Below are 18,987 nucleotides of genomic sequence, written 5' to 3'. Positions count from 1 at the left end.
GTTCAGGTGTGAGCTTCCATCACAGCCAACGTTCCTGGTTAACGTTTGGGTTATTTAATGTGTGCTTGCTGTCATCATGGTACACACAGTTTCCATGTGCAATGAGGGATTATTACCAACATTTTAGGTGAGTTCACTTTTGATTGAAACTCAAATAAAGTGGTTTAGCTCATGGCTTAAACGTTCTGTTTTTGCCCTATTTGCCTTATCGATCAGCAATTAACTTGTGCCGAGGAGATTTTGGAGAACTTAGAAGTTGCTTAACATCTTCTCTGATCCGCATTTTACGTATATTGGTTTCCGATGTTACTAATTGTGCCTCTTTCAATTCAGTACTAATGACACCTATTTGATGTCTGTTAGATCTGGAAGAGAGATCCCACCTCTGTCTTCTTTTTTCTCCTCTTTTGTTTTCCTGTTAAGGAGTTATTTTCTGTCCAGAGTGAGGTTTTATGGAAGGAAAGTGACACATGTACAAACTGTGAGGCCATTTGAGGCCAATTTATGGTTTTAGACTATATACAGTAAATTGACAGCGTTATCATCACCAATATAAACAATGACCAATACATCATCTCCAGCCAGGATTTAATAAACTCGTTTTTCTCTGGCAAAGACATCTGCACTACCTCGTGCCACTGCTCACCTGGAGACTTTGGCAGCTTTAAAGAGCGCTGACTGTTAAGTGTTTTTGAAGCTTATTCCCAATTGGAAATCTGACTTTGCTAACACCTTTGAAGGAACGCATAGACGCAGAGGTTTGGGTGAATACAAAACACTGTACAGTAATTAGTATTTTATCTTCTTCCTTCTTTTGCTCTCGCTCTACCCACTCCTTTACCTCTTGTCTTTGTCTCACTCTCCGTGCCTCTCTCTGTGGTACAAGGGAAGAATTCCCTTCAACTCCTCCACAAAATCACAGACAATTAAAGCAGAGCATTTTTTTTTTTTGCCTGAGGGCCTATCTGCTCTGTGTGCTTAATACATCTGCACACAGATAAACACACACGCATGCACACGTACCTCCCCACCCACCCACACACCCACCCACACAGAAATAAAGATATACAGTACACATACACCCCCACATGCTCTTATATATACGAGCATACAAAGGCACATTCTCTGTGGTGCATTTTATTTGGTTATGGTTTTAATGGGGCTTTTTATGGAGAACAGGATTACAGAATCACATCCTTCTCTTCCTGCCAGCTGATTGGACACTCTCCACTCTGTCATTCAAAGTCTGGATTTAGCCTGCCGCTAAATGCAACGGCGTGTTTAGCCCGCTTTAGTCTGGTGTAGATTTAGTTACACTGACTTAGCTGTTGGCGAGTTTGGCACGCCGCTGCACTGGGTGCAGATGTCGCTGGATCATGTCAGCCAGGCCGGCTCACTCAGCACCTCCTCCACTACTGACCTTAATGACCTCCATTTGAAGAATATATTGATTTGGCTTTGTTACAAGAAACTACTGGATTTCACAAAATGAAAACAGATTGAAGTAGCTTAAAATGGTTGGACTCCAAATTGTGACTTGATCTCAGTAAATTGCTGTTTTTTTTTGCCAAAGTGGACAGTTGGGGATACCAAAGGGAAAATCTAGTATTATTCCAGCTTTTCCTGGACAGAGCGCTGGCCACTTTTCTAGACCCGTCTTCATTGTTTTTTTGGCCACATAGAGGCAGCGCGCCGAGCTGTAAACACAATACAATATCACTGTAAAAAGTTGACTTGGCGAACGAGAGCGACACATCAGCAAACAGTTGCTTATTTACACATCCGGCAGACAAAGACCAACATTAGCATTTATTGCGGGTTGTGCTTCTGGCCATCTGGGGAATGAGAGAAAAGTCTGGCTCTTCAGCTGCTAACTGCTTCACCATGTTCACCAGCTAGTCACTACCTTTGTCTGTGTGCCAGGGTAGCCGGTAGTTGGTTTATCAGAGCTTTTTTGGCTGAAAACAGCAGCCTGCTGCCACTGAAACAGGAAACAGTGAAACCAAAATAATGAGCTGAAAGATGCTAAATTGCTTCATAAAGCTAAGAAAACTATACAGTTGGATGGTAACTCTCTGTGGGTTCCTATGAATAACCCTTTCATTTTTATGTCAGCCTGCCTCTTTACCCACTGCTAATATAACTCTAATATGGACTAGAGGTTTTGAATCATTGCTGTATATTTGCTGGACGAATGAATAGCACCTGTTTTGCTTTGAAGAAACGTGTATTTCTGCATTTTCCTGAACTTAAACGTCTTGCTCCACAATGATAGGTGCTAAAAACGGTGGGACTATTTTCCTTTTCCCTCTTTCTCTCCTACTTTTTGGTGCAAAGTCGTGCCTCTCTAACTTTTCTCTGAGTTGAGATTCCATAATTGATGCTGGAATTATTCAGGTCTCAGTGTTGCTAGATGAGCCGGCAAGTCATGTATGGTATTGACCACCTCAGACACATTACAAATGGCAATCAATGCTTTCGTCTGTTGTCTTATTTTGCTTGTCTCCGGTGCTTCTCGAAGGAGCTAATAATTGGAGCTGATAATTGCTACCAGGCTCATAACATATTGACCCAAGCTCTGTAATAAGCAGGTGAACGCAGCAGAAAACATTCCATTTCTGAAAATTGATATAATTAGCATGTCTCTTTGTGTCCCCACCAGGCAAGACAGTGTTGAATAAACAAATTCCTCTGTGTCATATTTCAAATCCAGTCTGCATTCTCATTAAAATGTCAATGTGTACTCGCTGTGGGGACTGTTGTGTATTTCAGCTTAAAAATGCCAACTGACTGGTTATATTTTCCAGGTTGAACTTAATTATATGATTCACACCGATGGCTTTGGCAGCAAAGAAAAAGCCCAAGTCATTTTTCTTTTGCCTGCTGGGTTTTGTGAGCAACTTATTACGTGATCAATCACATACAGCATGAACAGACCAGGATCAATTAATAATTGAAAAACGTTAAACTCCTTGAAGCCCTGATTGGAATCTGCCTTAAGTCAAAGGCAAACAGTGTGGAAGGGCACCGGGTTAAATAGACGTGATTAATCAACACCAGAACTGTATTTGCATTCATTTGAAACAGTGTGTGTGTGTGTCTGTGTGTGTGTGTGTGTGTGTGTGTACAGACAGTAGCTCTATCTCAGCTCCATACTGCATATTAATCCTCTGCAGGTTTCAAGTATAAAGTGTCTTTAAAGTGCCAAAATGAAGCATACTTGAAGATATCTCCTGGTTTTTTGAGCGTGGTGTTGACATAGTCATAGTTAAAGTGGTGAAGCAGGAATACCTTAAATGTGACCTACATGAGCATAGTAGTTCTTCATGAGTGTGTGTGTTTGTTGCTACACAGCAGAAATGATCGAATCCATTGATATGGAAGCTGCTCAGCCCCATCATGAGGCCTCCTCATGCAGAGGTGGCAGTGCCCCTCTACTGCCATCTATAGGCGGTCTCACTTCACGACAGATGGCTCCCAGTGATAACTGCCAGAGAGCAGCTTCAGTGTGATGCTGCCACTGGCTGCAGCCATCTTCCCCCCCCGAGAAGCTGCAGATAATCGTTTCATCATTTCCTCAATTATTGACAGGCGCCCTGAGCTCCACTCTTAAGTTTCCAGCATTGTAGAGAAAATGAGCATCCATTAGAGTATTTTACAGCATATGCGTGTGAATCTGTGTGTGTGTGTGGTTAAAGTTTGAGCATAAGTAGACTTGCAGCTCTAACGGCTACGAATGAGGCGCTCGGATATGACAGGCTCATCAAGCATCTCTGCTCGCTCGGCGCTGCGGCGAGACCACCGCTGCGTCGAGAGGCTCCGGCCCAAAGATGACCCCCTTTTCCCCGCTGGGTCGCCAATCATCACTCATCACATTAGACACATTCTCAGTTCACATTCTTGCTGCGCCGCCATTCAAACTCTCTTTGTCCGGTTTTTCTTCGAAGCTACAACTCTCTCCCTGCCCCTCTCTCTCTCTCTCTCTTTCTCCCATTCGATAAATTCAAGTCACAATTGCGCCACACTCTTATTCAGCTAACTGCCTTTTACCTCCGCCTTACAAGACTTCCCCTGTAGCCCCCATTGTGTGGTGTTATACTAGTGCCTGCTATAGACCAGCACAGACAAATGGCCTTTGATTGTGCCTTGACTCTGCAAATTTTGTGGCACTACCAGTGCATCCGCAAGCTTTTTGTCCATTTTTTACTGTGTCATTAAGGTGAATGGATGCCTCCCGATGACATTTCCAGTTCTTTTCTGTATCGGAGTGTGGTAGGCTATAGGATATAAAGAACCTTGCATGACAAGTTTGTGTCATCAAAGGAAAACACCAGCACTATGGAGCTATTTACCGATCTCTGCTATTTCTCAGCTTCCTAAATTTCCATCCCACTGGTGTTCAATACAAACACCACTGTCAAGAGTGATAACTGCAAATAGCATTACCTCAGGCTGAAAGGATCCCATTCATTGTGAAACTGACAACTTGTCATAAACAGCTTTGTGCCTAATAGAAGGTATCAAGCAAATCTGTCTCAGAGCTTTGTATGGAGAAATGGCTCACTTGTTCTTTAGAACAGTAACTTTGAAAGCAGTTAAAGTTCGGATAAAAAAAAATATATAAATCATTTTTTCTTTTCAGCGGGGGACAATGTGCCTTATGCTGGTGTTAGCTGCAAGTGTGGGTTATTTCTAAGAAGCTTCTTGTTTATGTAGAAGAATATTTGAATGTAAGCCGCATGCTGCCTTTTACATAAATAGTAAATGGTGACACACAATAGGAAATGGGCCTCAGATAACATAGAAATCTGGTACAAATAAGCCACAATGCTAAAGAGGCTGATGCTCTTTGAAAGCAATTTTACATTATTGTGTCTCCCCAGTCAGCAAATGATGAAAATCCTTTCTGTTTTGTCGTCTTAAGGCTGTAATATAACTAATCCATTTTCCTCTCTTGTCTGTTTTCTCCTTCTATCCTCCTCCGTCCCTCTTTCGTTCTCTGTTGCAGCCGCCCTGCAGGTGTCCATATCCTTGAACAAAGTGGAGTTAAGTGTCGGAGAGTCCAAGTTCTTCATCTGCACAGGTACAACTGTGTTTATGTGGATGTGCTGTCTGTGTGTGTGTGTGTGTGTGTGTGTGTGTGTGTTTGGAGGCAGGTCAGAGCTGCAGTGGGGGGTCTTAAATCAGTGTTTGTGAAGTCTGCTTGTTGTGTGTATGACACAATCCATGCTGTCCATATGGTGAGCGGCTTTTTGACCCTACAGTGACTGAATCCACACTGGGACACCCCCCCCCGCCCCTCTTGTTCTTCCTCCTCTTTTGTCCTCCCTGAATGGTATATCAACACTGAGCCATAACAGAGAACCTGACAGCGGTGCCAGTGGCTCGGTAGGGCGGCAACACACTCTGGCAGGCCCGACCTGCCTCCTGCTGGCCGCCTCTCCTCGCCTGCCAACCCACTCAACGTGGAGCTAACAGCCAAGGGAGTAGAGGCACACTGGGAGGAGCGTCCGGGGGGGGGGGGGGGCTAGCATGTGCTGAAGAGGACAGAATGGAAGGGATGTAGAAAAAAAGGTGGTGAAAGGAATCAAACTGGCAGGATTTGAAAGGCAAAGGTAGAGGCTTTAATTGTGAAAGAGCTAAAATGACAGATCGAGGGAAGAATGGAAAAGGCTGTGAGGCAAAAGAGTGTTGGAGGTGGGAGATAAGTAGCAGCCATCCACCGCCAAAGTGCGTGGGCGGAAGTGTCTGTGTCACTCGTTGCTGTCTTTTGCCCTTTTCCACCACGGGCAGTAGCACTCCGCCTGATCTCAACCAAATTCACACACAGGAGTGCCAACTGAAAAGCAGGGCAGAGCAGTCAGATTCAAAAAGCAAAAAACTGAGAGATACCGAAGCGAGCCTGCAAGCATATAAATAAATAGTCTTTTTAAAATGACTCTTTGGCTTTAAGTTGCTCAGTCCCACTGTATGAATCAGGCCTATATAAATATGGATTAGAGAAAAGGAAGACAAAAGCACAGAAAGGCAATTGTATTGTACGTTGTCTCATGGTTTGGGGCTATTTGTGAGGGAAGGCAGAACAGGGAGGTGAACGTGTTCTTAAGAAAAAGGGAACCTGGGTGAAATCAATTCACTTGTTCGATACAAATCTTTCTTGTTTCAAAAGTTTGCCAGGAAAGAATTGGCAGCAGGGTAAGATGATCGAGCACCTCATTCTTCCAAGAGAGCAGAACATTTAGTTTTTTTTTTACTTGTTGTCAAAATGACGTCAAACACAGGTCAACATAGTAGCCTGAAGGAAAGAAGGAGGCTTGTCTCATATCCAGTTCTTTTTTCGTTAATCTTGTGTGTTTACGAATCTTTTCAATTTCTCCCGACCTTGAAACTTGCTTTTTAAATCTATATCTGTAAATAAATGTAACCATGAGAAGTTCCTGATATATCGTTCTTCCTCAGAGTGAATGGTGTGGTCATTTATTTTTGCTTTTAAAAGAAAAGGTGAGCAAAGGCGAGAGGCGTCCCTTCAGCAGAATTAGTTTTTATTCTCTACCTCGCTCCACAGCGAAGTGCCACGAAAAGAGATTCTTGCAGCAAAGGTCTGTATTGAGGCCGTGGCCTGGTAGGGTCAGAGAAAAGGCTGGTATGGGTATAGGGGCTGAGGCAGAGAAAGGGAAAACACTACAGAGCGGGGGGGGAGGGGACGGCTGGACAGATTCTAAGTCGGCTCTGAGTGGTCGCCTTGCATCTTCCATGAATTCCCTGGTTTGTTTCCATCCTATCTGTACCAAAGGTCGGGATCATCTCCATGTTAGATGTATACAATGAAAGATATTTGCAAATTCTTCAACAATGCACTTGTTCACAACATCATTAGTGGTGTAAGTTGAAGCATCTTAGATTATTCTTCAAAGCTGCATTGCTATATTTAGTAGTTTTGTACTGATGTACTGTTTTTGTACATACAGATCAATCTGACCACACATGTCATTTATTAGTGTTTTCTGGGACACTGTTTAGTGGGAGTGTGGCAAAAATCAATACAGTTCTAATAAATATTACCATATAGTTAATATAACTATTTACAGATGGAAAACAAACACCTTAATAGGACAATGTTTGTCCTATTAAGGTGTCGGACCACCGCAAGGCTCCAAAACAGCTTCAGGGATCCTTGGCCTAGTGGATCCTGTAGTCTCCAGAACAATGCTGATGGAGGAGCACCATTATTTGAACAAATGCGGCCTCACTTGACTTTTCGATGATGCTTTTTTTGTCGATGCAAAACAGAGACGGAGCAGAAAGCCTGGAATCGCGGCCGAATGCGTAGCTTGGTTTGGTTCTCCGGATTAGTGGTCAGTACCGATACAGTATGCCTCCACCGACACAGCCTCTTGTATTTTAATAACGCATGAGTGTTCTCAGTTTGAACCCCAATTACAGAGATGGTCATGGCTCAGAGGTAGACCGAGTTGTCCACTAATTGGACAATCGGTGGTTCAATCCCTGGTTCTTCCAGTTCGCATGTCAAAATGTTCTTTGGGATGACACTCAACCCTAAATTGCTCCTAAAGCTGTGTCTGTCTTTGTGAATGGTTAGTCTCCCGCTAATAAAGGGGTCTAAGTGACCATTTTAATTTGATTTCTATTTACTGTCTGGTGCTTTATTCAGTGATATACATGGTAACACATTTGCAATGAGTGGAGAAGCCTAAGAAATGGTTTGTCTCCCCCAGTGAGCAGGTTGGCACCTTGCGTGGTAGCCTCTGCCATCAGTGTGTGAATGTGTATGTGAATGAGTGACTGTAAAACGCTTTGAGTGGTTGATCCCAGAAAGGTGCTACACAAGTACAGTCCATTTACCATTTACAGGTCTGTTCACCGTCTCGGTGGTGCCCCACTGGTCTGAGATCATTTCTCACTCAAGCGACCCCTGATATCTCCATTTGTTAGGTTTCCCCACTCATGCTAAAGCTGCCGTTTGTATATTACTAAATATAACATTGTGCAGTAAATAGAAATCAATTTAAAATGGTAAATTAAACCTTTTATTAGGAATCAAAACACCACGAGATTTTTCTAATATAAAATAGGTTTCCTGTCAGGGTTAAATGAGCCTAGGCTCATGGCATGACAAATAAAGAGGTTGATAAAGTGCTTTTTAGGTGTGCGTTTAACCTCCCCTATGACTGAAGTGGCAGGGAGCCAGAGCGAGTGTTGGCTGCAAAATAAAACCGGCTCCAAAGGCAGCCTCAATAGTCAAACAAGATCCAACAGCTATTATGTTTCCATGTGGTTTTCCTCTAACGAGAGCAGAGTGGGTCACATCGCTTGTTTCAGTAGACCTGCCTTTGCCCACTGGCCAGACATTACAGAGCAGACAGAGATCAATATGTAGCCGAATTTTGACATCATGTCAAGTTACTCACATATACGTGCTGACCAGTGCGATTCCTTCCCTGCTCAGCTCTTGTTTCTCTTGTGCTATCTACTTCCCCAGAGACCTAAATCAATTACTACCATGGCTCCGGTGCCAGCCACCGTTGGGACGTGGGAGTGTTTCGGCTTGCGCTCGGCTAATTTTGGCGCCATGGGGTGCGTCTAGTCAATAATCTGCCCTGTGCAGGAGGCTTAGATCGCTTCAATATTTCAGCTGCTTTATATTGCTCCCTCACTGCTGAGGAGGATCATAAACATTGTCAGAAACACCTTCCAGATACAAAGCTTTGTTTCTTCCTCTGGGCTTGTTAAAAGCTTTATATTCATATGCAATTGAAAATCAAGCGGAAACAGAGCAGAACTGTTGGTTTCATCAGCAGTTAACGAAAGCCAACAATCAATCAGCGTGCTGCTGTGTAGACATTTTGTTAGCACCTAGAACAGTGATCGTAATTGTCTCTCCACTCTACCTTCAGAGGAGTCAGTCATTGGGCTTCTCTCTCGCCAAGAATCAGTAATAATGCCAGAGCTTATGCAGATTTTAGGAGCGGTTTGACAGATAATTTCCACCAGCTATTCATACAGTTGTAAAGACACACAGAGGGAGGCAGGGCTGAGCGTGGAAAACAGGGCAGCTTGCTACGTACTCCTGTCTTCTCAGATCATCTCTAACGCAAATGGCCTGTCACCATGCTAGTTGCATCAACTTTAACATATTTAGCTGTCTCTGCTGTCAACAGACTGTAAAATGGTAAGCGGCGATAACGTTGTAATGCTAACGGGTATAAAAAGACGCCTGTAGCGATGCTAGACACTCATCTGTTCCCCACAAGCGCCCACGTGAACCGCAAAGGCTCCGGTGGGAAGCCACGTGTGAAGGAAAACAGGGCGATGAGGAGAATGGCTTGTACTGTAATGTGATTTTAGCAATGTGTGTGTTTGATTGCCTCATCAGATTTGCTGGCCTTGAAACTAATGAGCGGCAGACACACATGCCAAGGGTATGATGCTGATGGTTGTTGGAAACATTGTGATGATGATGGGAGTTGGAGCCTGCGTGTGTTTCTATGCTGCAAAATGTTGGCAGCAAGAGGCAAATTTGTCGGTTAATTTATGATCACGTACGCCGATGAACTGGTGCACTATCAAGCAAATATTTTTGTTGATGTCCTGTGCTATTTATATAATTGTCCATTTTTCTAAACAATCTTGTGGTATTTGTATTTTGTGCTTGACTTTCTTCACACATGCAGTCTATCCCTGAAGTACTCAGGAACATTTCCTGCATGGGGTCATGTGTGAATGGGAGCAGGGATCGATATTCGGGGGAAAATCTGTAAAACCAATTGCCCACCTCAAAGACCCAGTAACATTTCAGGGAAAATGCCTGCATGGCCGTGTTGTGAATAACTGCAGCAGCACTGCAGGGACCAGCACTTAAAAGATGGCGTCCATCTGATGCAAGATACTTTCAAGTGGAGCGAGTGATCACATGACTCCGCTGATGACATATTTGAATTGGTTGCCTCGCCAATGCTTTCGCAGGTGATTTGATAGCTAACAAGCAATAAAAACATTACTCGTGTTATAAGAGCAGCATTGCTTCTTTATGAGAGTGGGGCAGCGCGGAGTGTTTGTACAAAGTGAGTGTGTAATTTAGCAAGGGAGGGAGAGCAAGCAGTGTAGAGGGGAAAAGGTGTAAAAGAAAGTGTAGCAGAGAAGTTAGTGAGTTACCTGTAAGTGTACAGCGTAGTTTCGGTTGTCGGTCAATAAATCCTGCTGGGTTCTGTTTCCCAACTGCTCTGAAGTGGCATGTGTGAAAAGGTGGTCTGAATGTAGCTACATGTATGAATTGGCAAAATCACTAGCATTCCCTAAAAGGTTACAATCTACCAGGGACTATGTGTGGAAGAGGCTTCAGGGGCTGGTCAAGCCTCTGTCCGTCTCCTGTCTTGTTCAAGGCTCTGGCTGATTCATAGGCCAAGTAATGGCCCTCAACATTGACATTTTTATTTGCAGAATTTACAGGCAGAAGGCACCTGCTCTTTGCAGATGGCCCTATCAGCTCCTACAGTAGCCAGATGAGTTGATGTCTTACAGCCTACAGAAGGGCGCCTTTTTAATCAGTTAGCTTTTGATCAGGCCTACTATGTGTTTCTGTTTTTATCTCTGTGTGTTTGGATACATGCATAATCTTGGAAATGAGAGTGGAATTTATGGCCTACATATGTCCCTGTTCCTTTACAGACTTATTAGCTATGTAAATCCAAGCTTATGACATAATCATATAATTTCAGGCCGTCTGTTGCCTCGACAAGTTGTTGGATTGTCCTCAGATGTTCAGCAGACCAAAGCGAGCTTCAGTGCTGTAGTATTGGTGTGTGAAACCTCGGTGAAATGCAAGCCCACCCACGCAAGCAAAAAGTCACTGACCTGCAGCGATCGAGAAGCGAAGAGCAACTCCAAGTGCAGCTTAAGCAGTTGTTTTACCATGGGTTTGTTGGTTGGGCGGTCTCAGACACCCTCTTGCAGGGCGCAATGCCAGGGTCTGATCCAGCCTTACAAACTCAAAAGGAGAGACTGAAATATTTGAAACAGTACATTAGACCCATTAGCTGCATACACAAAGCAATGAAACCAACCAGCTGTTATCAAACTGTATCATCTCTCAGGCTGACTGACTTCATGCATAGGTGCCAAATCTAATATTTTCATAAATAATCTGGGAACTGGAAGGTTAAGAGTTCAATTTACTGGACCAATTTAAAAAAAAAAAAACATAAACTGTTGGGAGTCAACATGAGGAAAGTTGTTGCAAAGGAAGTAATAAATGTCCTGAGGCATTTAAATGTCAACAGCCTTTCTGAATAGATCCCAGGTGTGAGGGGGAGTAATCATGGAAATCTCTTCCCTCAGCAATGAGTGTAAACCTGATAAGGAAAAGAGAATTTTGATGCGAACCTGTCTTGCCTGATCAAAGAGGGTAAAATGTACTCATTCTGCTTATTTTATTTCCCTCTCTCTTTCTCTGACCTTGCTCCCAGCCATCGGTGAGCCAGTGAGGCTGGAGTGGTACAACCCCCAGGGCGAGCGCATCGTGCCCTCCAAGCGGATGGCGCTCCACACGGAGACGTCACGATCCAGGCTCATCATTTACAACGCAATCATCGAGGACGCGGGTATCTACCGCTGCCAGGCCACCGACGCCAGCGGTCACACTGAGGAGGCCTCGGTCGTGCTGGAGATCTACCGTAAGCCTGACAGATAATGTGCACTGACATACACATTTACACATTTACCTGCAGATGCTCTGTGTTTGCCTCCTGAGGAGATTTAGATATGAAGACATGAGGAGAATAAACCTCACACATTAGTGTTTGATCACAGGGATAGCCAGCCTATTCGTATTCCCAGCCTCACCGCAGCCACAAGCTGTTAGAAATTGCGGCTATATCTGTGTACATTTGCGTCTTAGGTCCATGTGTGCCTTTGACTTTGTGTGTGAGCTGCTGTGAGAGCGTGTGTTACACTCATTCTTGTGATTAAAGTGTAATGACAGCTAGTAATGCCATGGGACTGGGATCCTGCCAGGCGTAATGAGGGATGTGGCACTGAGGCTAACCTGCCTTGCTGACCCATCACTTTTCTTGGGCAAAACTTAATGTTACGAGGTGGGGTGGCTCAGTGGTCACAGGGACAGTCCCAACACAGGTTCCATCCTCACAGCGAGCAGTGAATTAACTGCCATTTGTCCCGTTAGAGTGTCCTTGAGCAAGACACCCAACTTAACCCCTATCAGCTCATTCCTGTGATTTCCTGAGGACAAGAATTAGAAAACCCATGTGGCGCCAGATCTGTAGCTACAATTTGGGACACTGAGATCATGTCCTTCGTGTATTTTCTGTGGGAATGTAGAGCTTTTATTAACCATGGTGAATATTTTAAAGTGTCCGCTGTAGTAAATTTGGCTGATTTAAGGTCCACAAAAAATAGTAAAGTGTTCATTCTGCATTGTTCTGTAATTAAAGCAGCATCGGGCCCACTTATGACTTTAAATCTGTATTTCTTCACAAATAGCACAGTAACAGGAAATTAATTAACATTACAATGCATGCAAAAGGCGCTCACACAAAAGATTACGTAAGAGCCAAGTCAGTTTCTTAGATGTGAATAACTCTGATTCCCAGATACAAGAGGACTTTGATCAGGAGTCTTCCCTAAGTTTAATTGGAGAACATCAAGCCCAGGGATTTAATTCCAGGACATACATACACTCACACACACACACACACACACACACACACACAGTGTGTGAGTTATGTGCGTACACTCTGGAAATCATCACCTGCTGTGCAGTTAGCTTTTCCATCCTCTCCCAGTGAACCATTAGGGGAGACATCACAGCCTCAATCACACCTGCCACCACGCAGCCCTCGCCTCATCCACCACATAACCAAGTCCCTAAAACCATTGTTTCCATGGCAACCAGGCATCACTCACTCGGGCCCTTGGTGTAGATTACATGAGCAGCATGCCGATGAAAACCTGCATAAAGCCCCAGCCAGCCAGTCTGCCAGCGCACAGCCAGAGCCGGCGAGGACTCCTCGGGCGGTGCAAGGGCCTGTGCGCTACACCATGTTGTACATGAAATACATGACCTGTTGGGGGAGGGGGGGGGTTGACATCCTCTCTCCATGATGGCCTCTTATAATCATGCTACATGGAGTGGCAGATCAGTTTTGAATCCAAAACGAGTGCCTGGACTTGGGTTACCTTCATATGATCATAAGCAAGCTGCTTGCTGGCTTTCCTTGTGCTGTTTTAGTCATGGTGGCGGTATGGGGATAGCAGTCTGTCAGCAGTCGGTCGGTTGGTCCATTGCTTTGGTCCTGAGAAAAATATCTCAACAACGCTCTTGTGAGGATCATTCATGAATCCCCTGAACACTACTCTATTGTGCTACCAGGTTTCATTCATAGCTTTTGGTGAAAACTACTAGAGGGATTGGCATGAAACTTGGAGCCGAGACATTCATATTCCCCTCATAGACTGTGTATGATGCGACTGGAGCCTCAGTATCGTGGTCACGCCCATACACCTGTCCAATCCAATCATGGCTTAGAGATATCTGTCAATCATGATGTCACACCCCCTTTTATAGCATCAAATAACTAATGGAAACCAAACTTACCAGGAAAATGAGCACTTGAACATAAAGCAGCATGACAAGAACTACCTAAAATGACCACAACCAAACCAAACAATGAAATAATTTCTTAGTTTAGCCAAGGTCACAGCCAGTAAGATGGAGGGTGTTTATCAGGATGTTTTGACTTCACTTTTGATGAGGTGTTCTGTATTTTATATTCAGTTTACAGTTCCCCTTAATAAGAATTGTAATGAGTTCAGTTGTAATCTAACTTTATCCAACACTTTGGTTGACAACAAGTACTTTCAAAACTAAAGACATTTTGAGCCTTGATCTGGTGATAATTAGCATTTTTTAGCATGCTACCCTAATCATCATTATCATTGTGGGCGCGTAGCATGCTGATGTTAGGATTGAACCCTAAAAATACAGCCTCACGGAGCTTCTAGCGTGGCGGTTGCCTTTTAGTTTTGCTTTGAGATAAAACTGCTGTCCCGCACAGGAGATGAAAGTCTAAATAGTTTCCCCAGAATGAAAACTTGAGCCAAATGACAGCAAATTTTAAAACTGCTTTGAATTAACTTCAGCAGTGTTGTGCCTTTGCAGTCATGCAAGGTGATGGGATATTCACACAGTAGTAAAGCAAGTCCGTACGACGTCAGAGCCGACTCCTTTCGTTTCCCCTCAGTTTATTAATGACACAGCAATAATGCTGCATAAGCCCATTTTCCAAAACCAGCAAAATTGGCCAGTAAAGACAGGAACAAATCTGCATCCCATTTGAGAGAGGTCCAGGGATATTGGCTCATCAACACATCAGCCAGTTATACTTGCAGTGATGTGTAGGAGAATGGCGGAAGAGAAACTCCGGAGTACTGAGTATTTTCTCAATTCGCCAGTGTCAAGTGTGCAGTAGAGTGTCTCTCTGGAGAGGATGTTTCTCTCGCTGATTCTCCTGAGCAGTGTGACAAAAAAAAAAAAAAGGAAATGGATACAAACAGGAGGATCAAGTGACACCAGGAATGTTCATACCTGAGAGCGAGAGAGAGCAACACATTTTGAAAATAAAAAGAGTACAAGAGGGAAATTGATGTGAAACCAACAGAGTGAATGACAAAAACATGCAAAGACATCCTTGAAGTTAATGAAGACAATAAGATGCCGGGCACGTTTGCAGGTAGAGGGTGCAGTCGGGGAGAGAAAGCTCATTTTAGGAAGCAGTCTGGCATAAATCACGCAGCAAAATGCTAATGCTGAAGCCCCCGCTAACGGAAGGGACTTATAGGGGAGCTGCCGTTGATTTATGCAACACCTTCACAATGCAGCACGCAGGTGATAGCAGGTGGTTGCAGCGCTAGCGGTGCCAGCCCCCGGCGCACACCAAAGCCTGGACGAGAACGGGGTTCGAGGAAAGGTTCGCGTCCTGCTTGTGGAGAAGTGGCGGTTCAAGAACAGCGTCCTCATAAAAGCAGTTTGTCAAAACGCCAAATGTTTGTCAAGAGGGAGGACACAGCTTCAAATTGGCACAGAGGGGAATCTATTATTTAAACGCTCCTGAAACCGAGATAGAGTGAATCAAAGGCTGCCTGTGTTCTTGTCTAATTCTGCAAACAGCGAGGCTGCAGAATATCTCTGCTCATTGATTTTTTTGTCAAGGTTTTGATTGGCAGCAGCTAAAACGGCCACCCTTCTGTCTCTTGTGCTGTTTCACCAGAATCATCTTATCTGTGTCCCAGAAAACAGTCAAAGCGGGATTTAGCTTTTGTTTTATTTGATTTTGTGAGCGAATGCCAACCCTCCATTCCCAGTGCCCACATTGTTTGTCATGTGTCTGTTTCCCGATACTTCGTCTGAATTGTGACGCGTTACGTCACATGGCAGCTGTGCTTGATACTCTAGGTTGGTGGTCAGTCGGTCCACCCCACTGGTGCCAGGTGGCCATCACAAAACTCAAACCTGCTTTATCAACAGAACTAGCAAACTGCCTTAAAAAGGCAGTTTAAGGGATGCCACCCAGAGAGAAAATTGGAAAGAAATTTATTTCAAAGCAACTTTTCCAAACGCCTGACCCTAAAGTCTGTCTCAAAACAGTCAGAGTTAACAGAACTATAAAAAAAGCACAGCATTCTCCTCTTATGTTCCTTTTGATGTTCAGACCTGCAGTAAATTGTCTGCTCTGAATACTCGCAGAGGGAAAAAAAAAAAAAAACAGCTTTTCCATCTCCATCTTGTTTGATCTCCCAGAGAGGCTGACGTTTCGGGATGTTCAGTCACCGCAGGAGTTCCGCCACGGAGAGACGGCGGAGGTGGTGTGTGACGTCATTAGTTCACCGGTGCCCGCGGTGGTGTGGTACTACCAAGACAAAGAGATCACCGAGGAGGAGCACCACAGTAAGCTTTCCTGACCTCTTCACAATTATTTTCTTTACTTTCACAACTTTTATTATTGATTTGTTGTTGTCTTTTTTTATTCATTTTTCTGGGACCAATACACTGGAGGGATAATCACACACTTAAGTGATCGAATAGGTGATTACTGGTTGAGTTACTCGAGATAAAAAAAAAAAAATTGTGAAGTGGTTTAGAAAATGTAGAAATTGGATGAATATCTGGAGTTGCAAGATGTTAAAATGTAATTCTAAGAGTATAAATGAGGTTTAAAATTTTAATTAAATAACCAATTTGGTAAAAATTGGAAGATATTTTATAATATACATGTGTTTGTTAAGAATTGCTTTTTTAATACAATCGGTTACCAATCAGGATTCAGTAACATTTGAATCAAGATCACATTATTTGTGATTAGCTGAACTCATTAGTTTCCGTTTTTGAGAGTTTAAATACTACCCAAGGTCGGTTCTTTTTTAAAGCGTCCACTGTAATATGATTAGTAGGTTAAGTATCAAGTATTGGGGGAAGTAACTTCACTCAATGCTGCTTATTATCAAACTGTGCAGCTGATCTTGATTATTCCAGAAGGAGATTATGATGTTGAGAAAAGTTGCAAGTAAGCAGCAATCTCAAAGGATTACATTTTGAATATAAACCTGCCAAACACACTTGATCAGTGAGAGGAAAAATGCTGGTATCCCCGTGTGCCAAATTCTCCCTCTTATTCCCTCTTATATCTTATTGAGAAAAAGCGCTAATGTGCCAAAAATACTGTTCTCTAGGAAACGCTATTTCTTCCTTTTGTTTGGATTCACAATAAGATATGGATATCAAATTCTATGAATAGAAAAACCCCATCAGCCCTGGAGGAGGCGTATAACTTAGACAGAAACCATGTTAACAAGCAACTGAGAGAATGGATTATGGAGAAGTCGGGTGGTGACATTCGAAGATGCTGCTTCCCATTAGATGAAGTGCAAACAAGCGCCCTGTAGCTTAAGAAAAGGAGCTATTTCAAGCGAATGCGTTTCTATGAACCGCTAACTCAACCCACAATCTACAAACAATGCCACTCATATTCTCTCTCATTTGATCTAAAGCTAATGTACTGTATGTCATTTTTTAAAGCCCCTCACTGTGACACCACCCTTTTTAGCTGCTTTAAAATCAGGAGGGTGGACCACTTAATTTGTTAAAAAAAAAAAAGACGGATAGAGGTAGAGAATTACTCAGAGGACAGATTCACTTTCAGTAATATTATTTTCTGGTAGAAAGGACGTGCAATCGCAGGAACCAGTCGACCAGGATTCATTATTTCCCCTCCTCCTCCTCCCTGATTTACAACTCTCTTACACCACTTCCTCATCCTCCTTCTAGACAAAATGTGTGCCGGAACACTGATTAGAAAGAGTGACCCTTTGAATCTGTCATGTTTTTTAATTGAAATTCAAATCTTCAGTGCCATGATGATGATGAAACATAAAGAAGAATGGCCTCTTTTTTTTTTTTTTTTTAATAATCATTTCGCTCTAATTACGATGCCTGGTTATAAATATCTTTGCTTAAGAGAAATGAGATAGAGGCCCCGTCGTTCCTGGCCAATCTCACAGTGGCCACAATGGGAGAGAGTGGAGACTATTTGGAACTGTAATTGTGTGAATGTTTATCTGTGTGGACTTTATCAGGTAAATGTGCTCAAGTGAAGATTGACAGTCTAGCTACTGGAGAGTGGAGATGGCAATTTTCTCCTTCTGTTTCCCTAACTTTCTTATCTCGCTTCTCTCTCTCTATCATACGTTGTTGTTCTGTTGTCGCTCCCCTCCCCGCCGCCACCCCCTGCTCTCTCTCTTATTGTCTCTCTCCCTGGCTTTTTTATCCCCGTCCCTCCTCCTCTTCGCCCATGCCGTGAAGGCAGGTTCCAGGTGCTGCCAAACAACAACCTGCAGATCCACCAGGTGACCAAGGCCGACGAGGGCGTGTACCGCTGCGAGGCCAGCGTCGAGGCCCGCGGCGAGATCGATTTTGTGGACATCGCTGTGGTAGTCAATGGTGAGTCGCGCTATGAGACTTGGGGAAAACCTGAGGAAAGCAGCTCTACAAGCAGACGATGAAAGTAGATTAAAGTCAAAATATCCAAACTTTTAGTTTATACTGTTTGTTCAAGTTAAAGAAAAATCCTGCATCCTGTCAGACTGCAGATTCCTGTTTCATGGCACGTATGCTTGACCTACAGGTCTCTCACTTCTCAAGCTTTGCTCTCAAACATCCCCATGGCTACAGACATTGGCAAAGCAAGAGCTGAACCCATAAATAATTTTCAAAAAAGTACTGTACCTTCAGAAGTTACAGATGCTATATCCTTATATCTCCACAGTCTATACTTTGAAGCAAACGTTCATGCCCTCGTGGAGGTCTTGTCCTCGTAAGTCTTGGAAATGCACAAAAATGAAGCTCCAAAAACTCTAAATAGCTTAAAATTGCAAACACTTGTAAATCCGCAGCTTTTTGTTGTGAAGCATAATCCTCTTAGAGTGACACAGCCCACTAAACAGTCTTGTTTCCAAATCACTATCAGCGTATATCTTTTTGAATTCAACGCAAAACCATCCAAACCCCCCCCAAAAAAATGAAGGTCCTCAGTGTGGAGCTTTTAAAGGAAGCTATGCAGAAAGAGTCCACGCTCCTCCTCACACAGTGTCAACAGATTAGCATTAGCATGTTGCTGCTGTTCTCATAATTGACACCACTCATGCCCAAGGTTAAAGTACAATAATTGAGCGAGGGTAGCGTACACGGGTGCAGCTACACCTCCTTGGTGATTGCAAAAGAAAAAAGAAATGAACGTTACATTGTTTGTACTTGTTACACATAGGGTGTAATGGTCGTATGATGCAAGCTGTCAGTTTGTTCATGATCACTCATGTGTTACTGAGCCAGTTACTAGACTATGAGTCTATGAGACTATGAGAGCCGGTTTACTGTGTTTTAATCATCTGCAGAGTCAATTC

The 18,987-nt window shown here is 43.5% G+C and overlaps 1 protein-coding gene across 1 annotated transcript in view; it reads left to right on the top strand.

The window, feature by feature from the left end:
- The window catches only part of LOC139223761 (neural cell adhesion molecule 2-like), a 247,987-nt gene that overhangs the window by 165,711 nt on the left and 63,289 nt on the right, over window positions 1–18,987 (top strand). Inside the window, 4 exon segments of the mRNA XM_070855751.1 lie at window positions 5,009–5,083; window positions 11,484–11,690; window positions 15,833–15,979; window positions 17,891–18,028. Coding sequence (XP_070711852.1) covers window positions 5,009–5,083; window positions 11,484–11,690; window positions 15,833–15,979; window positions 17,891–18,028 — 567 coding nt within the window.

The sequence above is a fragment of the Pempheris klunzingeri genome, chromosome 24, assembly GCF_042242105.1.
Source record: "Pempheris klunzingeri isolate RE-2024b chromosome 24, fPemKlu1.hap1, whole genome shotgun sequence".
Lineage (NCBI taxonomy): Eukaryota > Metazoa > Chordata > Actinopteri > Acropomatiformes > Pempheridae > Pempheris > Pempheris klunzingeri.
The sequence above is the reverse complement of the archived record's forward strand: the minus strand, read 5'-3'. Positions and strand labels throughout refer to the sequence as shown.